Source organism: Drosophila obscura, unplaced genomic scaffold (assembly GCF_018151105.1).
Source record: "Drosophila obscura isolate BZ-5 IFL unplaced genomic scaffold, ASM1815110v1 contig_150, whole genome shotgun sequence".
NCBI classification, from domain to species: Eukaryota; Metazoa; Arthropoda; class Insecta; order Diptera; family Drosophilidae; genus Drosophila; species Drosophila obscura.
Genome location: NW_024542736.1, coordinates 3,672,400 through 3,683,158, shown reverse-complemented (window position 1 = coordinate 3,683,158; position 10,759 = coordinate 3,672,400). Strand labels below are relative to the sequence as shown.

The 10,759-nt window shown below is 48.6% G+C and overlaps 1 protein-coding gene across 1 annotated transcript; it reads left to right on the top strand.

Moving 5' to 3' along the window:
- Positions 1 to 2,965: 2,965 nt before the first annotated feature.
- On the top strand, positions 2,966 to 4,116 carry LOC111069110 (dynein regulatory complex protein 9). The gene has a single exon (XM_022359009.2). It carries the CDS (start codon positions 2,966 to 2,968, stop codon positions 4,085 to 4,087), a length of 1,122 nt encoding a protein of 373 aa, XP_022214701.2. The 3' UTR covers positions 4,088 to 4,116.
- The last annotated feature ends 6,643 nt before the right edge of the window (positions 4,117 to 10,759 follow it).

Here is a 10,759-nt window from a genome sequence, read left to right as displayed (position 1 = left end):
TTATAATGCATTGCACGAGCGACCGCAGCTTCCTTCACTCTTCTAGGGGACGGACCAACCCCCCCCCAAGCCCAGCCCGGATGAGTGTAAACACATGTTGTTGTCGCACTTTGTTCCTCTTCCTCTCCCACACACACACACACACACACCCAGCAGACACACACAGAGCAGACACTACCAAAATTTGCTCGGCCAAGCGTGCGGCACCTGAATGTGAATTAATGGTAGCGGCGTCTATCACTCCCCCGGCCGCAGACAGCGACAGCAGCAAGGACTCGCACACTCACAGACTAACACACCGCTGGCAGGCATCGCCATCTCCTGCCCAGCGACAGCACTGACCACTGTCCCTGTGCCTGCCACTGCCACTGCCACTCACACACACACACGCTACACACACATAGAGTTACCGGTGTGTCCTGCTTGACTTGCCCTATGGCTGTGGCTCTACCTCTACCTCTGGCCCCTGCTCCGGCCTGGGCATATGCCGGTGCTGTCACGGTGTCGTGGTTGCGGGCCGCAATATAAAATTTTTGGTTATTTACATGTGCCAGGATAACAAACGTAGGCCAGAAGGGTTGAGAGACGTGTGGAAGAGAGCGTGAGGGCGAGAGGGCGGGACACGTCATAAGTGCGGTGGGGTTATCTCCGCGGTTCCACGTAGCAACGCTGAGTGGAGTGGAGCAGAGTCGTAGTTGCTGGGGATTCCAGACCAACTTTAAGCCTAAGTCCCGGCGAAATACGCGTTTCAGGATTGGGAATTAATTTGATTGATGGATCCATCATTTCACAAAATTAACTCTCAGGCTGGGAAACATGTTTAGGCTCACACTTACGCCCCCCAGCAGCCCTGACCTTTAGCTGCGGCGAAACTTGAAAGCAAAATGAATTTTTTGCCAGCCATTTTTCCTGCTGCAAAGGCTGGCTGGCTCGCCACGCCCACTGCATTCGCCAAGCGGCGGCTAAAAATATTGAAAATGCATGCTGCGGAAAGGGTTTTTTCGCCTCTGCTATTCGGCGATTGATTCTGCATTGGATGTGGCAAGCGTTTTGAGGTTCCAGCTGCCATGTCGGCCAGGCCAATATTTGCATATTTATTATTTAGCGGAAGCAATTTGCGGCAGGACCTTGGCGCTATTAAAAGCCAAAGTTACGAATAGAAGATATTTGGCATGCAATGAAAAGTTTGTCATAATGGAACATTTGCATTGGCTGGGATGGGCTGGCGGGTGGGAGGGACTGGGGGCAGAGGGTCTAAATGGAAATTGAAAATTCTTCCATCGGTTCCATTTTTGCAGCATCAAATTTATGTGTATGACTTTATGCTGCAACCTCTCTGTGTGTGTGTGTATATGGGAGGGTATGCTTATCAGGCGCTGCACAGCGTCCTCTTTTTTGGGGGCACTTAATTTTGGCTGGCATCTTCAGCAAGGGACGGACGAGGATTGGGGGCAAAGGAATGGCTTGGGAATTTCGCGACCCGAGAGCTTCCTTTCCCGATTTGCAGTCAATGAAGTAGAAAACTGAAAACTTTTCTTTTCGAGTCTATTAAAAATAATGGCAGCTAAAGGCAGAAGCGTTCGCCGAGTGCGAAATGCGCCCCATGCTGCGCGCCTCATGTGTTTGTGTGTGTGCGACTCTCTCTCTCTCTCACTTCATTTCTCTTTCGCTTCACCCCTGTGTATGTGTGCGAGACAGTGGAGGGCATTAAATTAATGTCGGCCCTGCAATTTCTCAGAGCGGCCGGGTCGCAGACCTTGTCAGTGCATTGACCAACACTTGCGGCTGCTTTTAAAATGCTCTATTACCCATGGGATATATGGGGGTTATGGGGCTTAAGTCAGCCAATCATATATTATGCATTACTCTCTGTCCGAAATGCTGACTGACTGATGGACAGATCAGCACGCAGCCCCAAGCTGCTTCTTTGGCACAAACTAACAAAGGTGGGAGCAAAGCCAATATAATATTATCATTTATTATTATTATCTATTTATTATTATTATTTATTTATTATTATTATTAATTTATTATTATTATTTATTTATTATTATTATATGTTATATTGTCTTTGGTAGTAGCCTATTTTTCCATTCTCTTCCAAGCTTAAAAACAGAGATAACTCTCAGAGCTGCTGCCCTCCAAGGAATTTCCTCTATTGGTTCGAAGTTTATAGTGAAACTTTCCTCTTTCCAGGGTATCCACTAGTCTATTCTTTAACTTATTTGCCAAAGAGGTCCCTGTACTTGTGCTTCTACTTGTTTTTGTACAGTCGCTGCGGGCACGCTGTGTGGAAAGTCCCCGGCCCGGGCACCGATTCGATGAAGCGGAGGAGCAGTGCCGTGGCGCAGGTTTTGCGGTTAATGCGATAATTTAATTGTAATGCGGGTCTGGGAGTGCTGCGCGCCAATAATTTAACTTGCAATCAGCGCGGCATTTATTGGGTTAAACATATAAGCCGGCACCCATGGCGGGGTTAAAGCGGAGCCAGGACAGTGCACATACTTACATGTGCCATGCCAGCGAGTGAACGAACCCCAAGACGACTGCACAGCCAAGGATAACCAAGGAGAGAAGGAGACTGCGACTGAGACTGAGACTGGGAATGAGAAGAAAAGGGAGCCGGGCAAATAAATTCAACGATTTCTGTGCAATAACGGCGACGCAGTCGCTACGGCATTTTTGCACGTAAGCAACGAGGACGATGACAGCAATGAAATATGCAAGCCGACGCCTGGAACCCCCACCCCCCCGGCATGCTCTTTGGGACCATCTCCATGACTGACTCAAGGCGGCAGTGGCACAGAGGGTCGGGGGCACAAAATGCGAATGCGAATCGAAAGGCAAACATTTATAAACTGCTTCGCCTAGCAACAGTTGCCGGGCCAACAGTGCAGTGCAGTGGCTCCTTTGGATACTCCTTTGGCTGCCAACTCATGGATAAAACATATCCGCCTCAGTTGCCATGCCACGAGGATACACCGAGGAGCAGGCGGAGGAGCTGCGGCGACTGCTGCTGCTGGCCAGCTACAAGGACACCCTGGACAAGCTGGTCCTGCAGCAGCGGGCGCAGCGCCTGACGGCTGCGAAGCCTCTGTCGTTGCCCGCATCGCTGCGGAGACGCCGCAGCTCCTCCATGGACCCAAAGCCACCGCCTGAGCGGGTGCTGATTACCGGCAAGACGCTGCCACGCCTGGAGACGCTGCTGGGCAAGCCGGAGGACGACACTGACCAGCTGGATGAGAGCTTGCTGGATGCCCTGAAGTTTGAGCGGGACATGGACGCCCTGCGAACGGTCTTCGAGGCAGCCATGGCTCAGCTGCGGTCAGAGACGGAGAAGGCAGAAGGTGAGGAGGCAGCAAAAGAGGAAAATACTTTGGATCAGGCCATCAGTGCGCTGAGTGGCAACAACAGCGAGGAGTCGCAGGCGTCCAAGCAGCTGCTGGAGTCCAAGGACGAACTGAAGCAGCTCCAGGAGCAGCTGGAGCAGCAGAAGCGCGACTGCCAGGCCCGGCTGAAGGACATCGAAGAGCGCACCGCCGAGACCAAGTACAATCTGCGCTGCGTCTCGCGGGTCAACGACCTGGAGTACAATCTGGTGCAGCGCTGGGAGGCGGGGCGCATCACCCAGGCCACGATCTGGGGCGAGAACGCCGAGCGCGCCTACCTGCGCGACATCCTGGACTACAAGCAGCGCCTGGCACGGGAGGATCGGGTCAGCGGCGAGCTGCGCGCCTTCCGGCAGCAGGAGATCGTCGAGCTGCGGCAGCGGATCAAGGACTGGCAGGGGCGCTACACCAGCGATATGCGACGCGTGGAACGCGAGGGAGAGGCCTGGGAGCTGCGGATCCTCGAGCAGCAGAAGCTGCTGCAGCGGCATCGCGAGGTCTACGCCGAGCGGGTGGAGTTCGTGCGCGAGTATCAGGCCAAGAAGGACGAGGAGCAGCGGCTGCATGACCTGCAGGTGCATCGCATGGAGTGCGCCATTAAGCTGCAGGCCTGGTGGCGGGGCACGATGGTGCGCCGCGGCCTGGGACCGTTTAAGAAGAAGCCCAAGCGAGGCAAGCGGGCCAAGGGCAAGAAGTAATAAATACACTGAGCGAAGGCATCGAAGAAATTCATTAAAAGGGGCATAAAAATAAAAAAATCTGCCATGGGCAATGCATCTCATTCGAGTAAAATGCTCCTCACTTGTTTCTCTCTGTGCACTTTGAGTGGGACAATCTTTTGCAGCAAGCACTTTCCGTTCGCTTTATGGAAATTAACTTGTGACTTAAAACCAATTAAAAGTTGGACGCTCTGCAGTTAACACGTCAGCGGTCCGCTACTGACGTCGTCCTTAATGACATGCCGCCATTGTCAACGGGATCTGGCCTGCATCCACCTCCAACTCTGAGCATTGTTTTCACGCCGAGGCGATAATAATGGTCAGATGGCTGAATGCCGCGGCCGCTTCGGGGATGTCCGGGAAGTGGCAGAGCCTGAAGTTGGAGTTGCATCTGGAGCCACTATTTTGTTGTTTCCCTTTATTGCCGACTCTGTTTTCGCTTTCCTTCACTCGTGCGTATTTATTTATCTTTTATGCCAGGAAATGGCCAAAGTGGTTTACTTGTTGGGGCCCGCTCGCTTTCATGGCCAACAGAATTGTTGTGGGAATTGGGTTGGCACACCATTGCGAGGGGCGTGGAGCGTAGTTGGGTGGGGTGGGGTGGGGTCGATGCTGCTTGTTTTCCCGGTGCGTACGGAGATAAACTGCGACAATTTGCCCGGTGAATGAGTGGAACTTTTTCGCCATCAGCGCGCCACACAAGAAACAAAAGCAAAACTTTCCCAGGGGATGCTCACGCTCTGGATTTTCTCTCACTCTCTCTCTGTGTGTGTGTGTGTGTGTGTGTGTGTGTGTGTGTGTGGACACTGCAATTTAAAATATAATTAATGGTCGTTGCCGTAATTTATTGAATTTGCATGGCACCAAGGCTGCGATGCTGTCATTTCTTGTTTGCCGTTTGCCAGTTGCCGTTTGCCATTTGCAGCCGGTGGCTGGCCTCCCCCTCCCGGCGAGTGTCTGCACATGCACTCACTTTTGTTTTAATACACACAGTCAGTGTCCAGTGCCTGTGCCCAGTGCCTGGCACTGCACCTACAACTCCTCCGTATAGCTGTCGCCTGGTTTCCTGGGAAAACAACAGAAACAACCCAATAATGACTGGGCGAAAGTCCATTTGGTGTGGCGAGGCCTTTTGTTTGCTTGGCGGCGGATGAATTAATGGAAGATGGGGCCCGGGACTGGCCAAGGCGAGAATGAGGGCAACAGGCAAACAATCTTTCTCGCCTTTTTCTCCATCATTTTTCTTCTCTTTTTTTTGTCTTTTTTCTGGCTATCTCTGGTGCGCTCCCTCTCCAATCTCTCGGAGATACAGCCGCTTTGTGTGTTGTGGTGGTGGTGGTGGTGGTGCCTGGGCCATCGCCAACTCATTCTTGCTTCCTGCACTTTGCATGTGCCCCCGCACACCGCACACCCGACACTTTTGTGTTTGCAACTTGAGGAAGGCAACGCTCCATAATGGCTACGAAGCACTTTCCCCCGTCGACCATTCCGCGTCCCATGTCATGTGCGTTACTTAAAACATACAAAATGGCGCTTGGCCGGGAAATCCTTTAAAAAGCGCCACACAACTTCTTGGCCCGTGGGCTCCCGCGGGTAAGGGTAAGGTAGCAGAGAGCCAAAAGGGCCAACTGGGGTGCCCAAAAATTTACATACAAATTAGGGTTAATGAGCAGTGAAATTGTTATTTAACTTCAGTTGGCCCGTTAAGCGCTTTAAAGTGCTGCAGCAAGCGGCACGCAGCATTCAGCACTCGCAGCACTCGGCACTCAGCACTCGGCAAGTCTTCAAAATATCTGAATATCGCAGACACTTTGCGACACGTTTTGGATATTCTCTTTAGCCACTGGATAACCAAATGACCTTTCAGTGTCAGTGTCGTTCAAAGACACCCACTCATAATCACCCACACACACCCACAGAGCCACAACAAACATTTAATTAATAATTGTGCGCACAATTCATAAATTGAATATTGCGCATACGCCACGGTACGGTACGGCACGCCTGGACCAGGCCAGGCCACGCCAGGCCACGCCACGTGTTCTTAAATTAATTTTCATTTGCATTTTTATATTCATTTTGCACTTTTTACTGCAGCAAGGGGGAGGCAGCAGAAGTGAGGGAGCGCTTACCACTCCGAGTTTTATTTAAAATTTAATCAAACACTTTAATTTGATTAACAGCGCACGTCTTTCAATATAAATTTATGGCCGCACGACGCATAATCAGAGGCCAGCCTGAGAATTGGAGTAACCGGAGACGGGAGACCGGACAGCCGGGCCAGCCGGACAGCTGGGGGAACCGGAGACCAGAGACCGAATGCCAGAGTGCTCCACTGACCAGCAGCCGTAAAAAAGGGTTGACTGTCTGCTCCGCTTTCTCCATTTGCCTCCCAGTGCCACAACACACACACACACACACTCACACACAGACGGGTGTTCGTACTCCTACAACACTCGTTCTCAACTCCCGTCTGGGCTTTCAACACATCAACGCCGTCATTTGATATGCGTGCGTGTGATGGGAGCAGGGGGCCAGGGGCCAGGGGCGTCTCTAATAGCAGCACGTACGTTTGATAAAATATTTTATTGGCATGTGTGTGGGGGATGGCGCTCCACGCGTTCCATGACGGCCTGACGGGTCCAGCGATTTTATAGATTTTTCTAATGCCCCGAAGCTGAAAGGGTTTGCTCTCCGTCAGCAGGTCTCTAGGCGCAGTCTGCAAGCCTGAAAGCGAATGAATGAAGCCTGCGTACGAGCATACCCTCCCTCCCCCATCGCCATTCGAGTAGTCAGCAAGAATTTGTTCATTATAAAATGATTGCAAAATTCGATAGCCAATGGAGACAGTAAAAGGGCCCTCTGGTCGCTGTTTCTTCTCAGTTATTGATTATGTTATTTATTTATTTGAGTTTTCTGCTTGCATTTTTCATGAAATTAGTGCAACATTCGGGCCAGGCCACATAAATCATTTTAATATACAACTTTGGCTGTGGAACGATGGCGTTTTTATTTGCCTACGTGTCTTTTGTGCGCCGAGCCGGAGACGGGGCCATCGCTGCTTCCACAACTCTATCTCGTCAGGCGAATCTGAAATAAATCTTCCATTCCATTTCTGGTGCACGGAAGTCACGGCAACCGGTCAGCAAGTTTCAGATTTCGAATTTCGGCTTTCTGATGGCTGGGGATATGTGTACGACAAATGACAAACAGTTGAATGCTTCTGGAGGTGCTCTCCTTGAGCACATTCTCTCCCGAATTGCTGTCAAAACGCGGCGAGTTTCGCAATCACATTCGCATGCGGACTCCGCTTACCCATCCGTTCCGCATGGCTCTTCTGCTTGGCATAATTCCACAATTAGTTCGGGCCCCGGCAAGCATCAAATTTATGCGCATTCGAGGGATCCGTGGGGGAATGAACGCCACGCCACGCCACGCCATGCCACGCCACGTTCATTGAACCTGTCCACGGAGCATCCAGAAATCAACGCACGGCCCACTAAATTGAATTCTTTGTTTTGGCAGTGCCACTGGCAGAAGCAGCGCCACAACCAAAATGGGAAAAAATAACTTCAAAAAGCAAAGCAAAAGTTTTTAGCAAACGGCAATTTTCTGTTATTTCATTTGTTTGTTTGTTTGCCTTTTGTACACTCTGATAAAATAAGGGATATACATATTTGCAGCACTAAAAATTTAATAATGCAATAATGGAATATCCTTTGCATGCGTTAAAAAAAAAAACAAAACAAAATGTAAAATTAAGATTTTAACTTGGCAATTTGGATTTTTGTTCATTTCCAAGTGAAATATTCGCTTTGATTCTCCCTTTTCTTTTGGTGTAGTTGCTGATGTTGTTCTTGTTGCTGGGTGTGCTGGGTGCCCGTTTGGAATTTTAAATATGGCGTCTGTTTTGTTTGAAACCGGAAACGAGTGTCTGTCAGTTTATTTGTTTGCTGCTGTTGATGATGTTGTTGTCGTCTCCGTTGTGTCGGCAGCCCCGAAATGAAGTCAAGCAACTTTGCCAAAGGAAATGCCGCCTAATGTGTTCGTTCGCTGGTGTGTGTCTGTGTGTGTGTGTGTGTGCTTGTGTAACTGTATTTGCAATTGCCATTGACAGCGGCGCTGGAAAATGGGGTCTAAGGATATTACATTTACGAAAGGTTTGATTTTGCTCAAGTGAAACTGCTGCCACACGAAATGCTCTCCACCGTTGCGACACTATCGCGACTGTATCACTGTATTTCGCCGCCCGGTGGGAGGCCCGTATTGAATAGGAAGCTTTTAATTTCCGATAGGATAAACAGAATGATTCTGGATTTGTAAGCTGCGTTGCAGCACCTTCCGTGAAACTATTTCATGGCCCTTGTATCATGGTTCGATGGCTACCTTAGCTAACCCCTTTTTGCATTTGCTGCCATCCACAGCTCTGTTCGCTTAATGGAACAATAGACGGCCAGAAATATTTCTACATGCAAATGACACAAATTTCCTTGGAGCTAATAAAGTTGAGTTAAAATTTTAAATGGTCTACACTTTTCGGCACATTAGTTTTAATGCTTATGACGCTGCTGCTTGGCATGCAAAGTTCAAACATGGCAACTCGAGTGTGGAGTGACAGCATCCTGGACGCCCAGTTGGCCGGCCGGCCGACTTCCTTCCCTTTTGGGCCAACTACCTGACATGGTTGCCAAAAACTAGATTTGCCACTCATTATGCCAGGCACAATAAATATTTGCCTATCATTTTGGTATTTGCATTTGGCAAACAAAATTGATGAGAATAGGGGTGCGATGCGGTGCACTCGCACTCGGGAGAGCTGCCACAAATTGAATTGGGCCAAGCAGGGGGCCATTAACAAAACGGAATATTGCTTATCGCCATTCGCAATGGGTTTTTGCACAGAACCAGAACAGGACCCTTCAGGACATGGCACAAGCACACATCTACATTTGATATTTATGCAGATTTTGGTTGCTGTGCTAGTTTCGGCTGCTGCCTCGTAATGAGTAGCAGATAAACATGGCGATAAATTACTGCATTTTTGGGCATTCATTATTTACAATGTGCCACACACACACGCACGCACACACACACACACACGAATAAATCGAATGCCATAATGTAATATCTACACTGGGAACACTGGGAAATAGAAATCATTTCAAACCGATATCAAGGTCTGGGAATACACATATCTATATCCATTAAAAAATATCTAAAATACTTTTAAAATTAATCTTTAAGGGAGGCGCAGTTTTATGGCATATCCCCTGGTTTTTATTCGCGGTGTAAATATGTACGCACTTAAATCAGAATCGTCCTTGCTGCTGTCATAGGGCTGCTTTATGGCCGCATTTCCCGGCAATTCTAGCCTTGCTCGTACAACAAATTTTAATTAAATACAATGTGCAGCAAGCAATGTGCATATGTAAATGCAAATGGCTTGAATGCTTGCGGGGTGGGATAAAAATAAAAAACAACAACAAAAAAAAGATAGAGCAAAAACCAGAAAACGGGGCATAAAAAAGACGTCAAAGTATTTAGCGCACAATGCAAGGGAATGTCGACCAGAGCGCTGAAAATAAATGAAGAACAAAATTAAACGACATGGCCACACCATTAAGCGGCACTTGCTCTCTTTATCCACCATTTTGCTCTGCCCCCCTCTCTCTCTCCGGCTCTCTCTGACTATATTCCGCTGCAATTTAATAATTCTCACTGACAATGCACTTGCTCATTTGCCATTTGCTGCGCATTCAAATTTGTTTCTTATTTCTTGCAGAAATGTATGTAAAACAAGCCTGGGGGTGGGTGCAAAAACGCATTTGACAACCTGCAAACAAACAGAGGGAAAACGTACAAATTGCTGAATGTTTGGAGGAGAAAAAAATTAAGTTTTTGAATGCTTGTTGCTGATGCCAGCCCGCTGGTGGAGAGTTGTTTCTGCCTGCCGTGACAGATGGGTGGACATTTTGTCAGCGTGCCTGAATAAGAGATGGCAAAAAAACACAAGAAACATTAAGTTGGGCCACCAAAGCGATACTCAAATACTCTCTCCACACAGCTGTGCTTTGTTTGAGTGAATAATTATACGATCAATATGCGAGAAAGACCGCAACCTATGAGCAACTCTCTGAAAAAAGAACTGCGCGTGAGGCTTCGTTTAAATTAAAGATCTGAATCTGTCAATTATTTCATCCGGCTGGCATATTCAAAAAGTAGCTTATTTTATTAAATGTCATTCGATAGCTGCACATTAAGCCCATAAATGGTTGGCATTCATGTGGATGGCAAACCATATCGTATTGTTGAAAATGCTCCATCATAAGGCTCTTACGAGCAGCAGCAAAAAACAAATTGTTGACGCCAGATACAAACAAGTTGGAATTCAACAGCTAAAGGGATCAGCAGGGACAAGCGCATTTGCAGCTGGGCGGATGGTGTGGATAGTTTTGCAAGGGTTGGGGGTAGCTGGAGTCAGAGGATTTGCCAATCCTACACATGTTAATGTCGAAGAGAGTTCTGTTGGGTTTGGATTTGGTTTTTGTTTTGTTTGGTTCTGGTTTTGGTTTTGGTTGGGGTTTGGGTTTGCATTGGGGTTTGGGTGTCTCTGGGCGTTATCAACAGCTGTCTATCTGTGCGTTCCACTTC

Excerpts from the sequence above, each read along its gene's own strand:
- LOC111069110 (XM_022359009.2), top strand. The coding sequence starts at position 2,966 with ATGCCACGAGGATACACCGAGGAGCAGGCGGAGGAGCTGCGGCGACTG.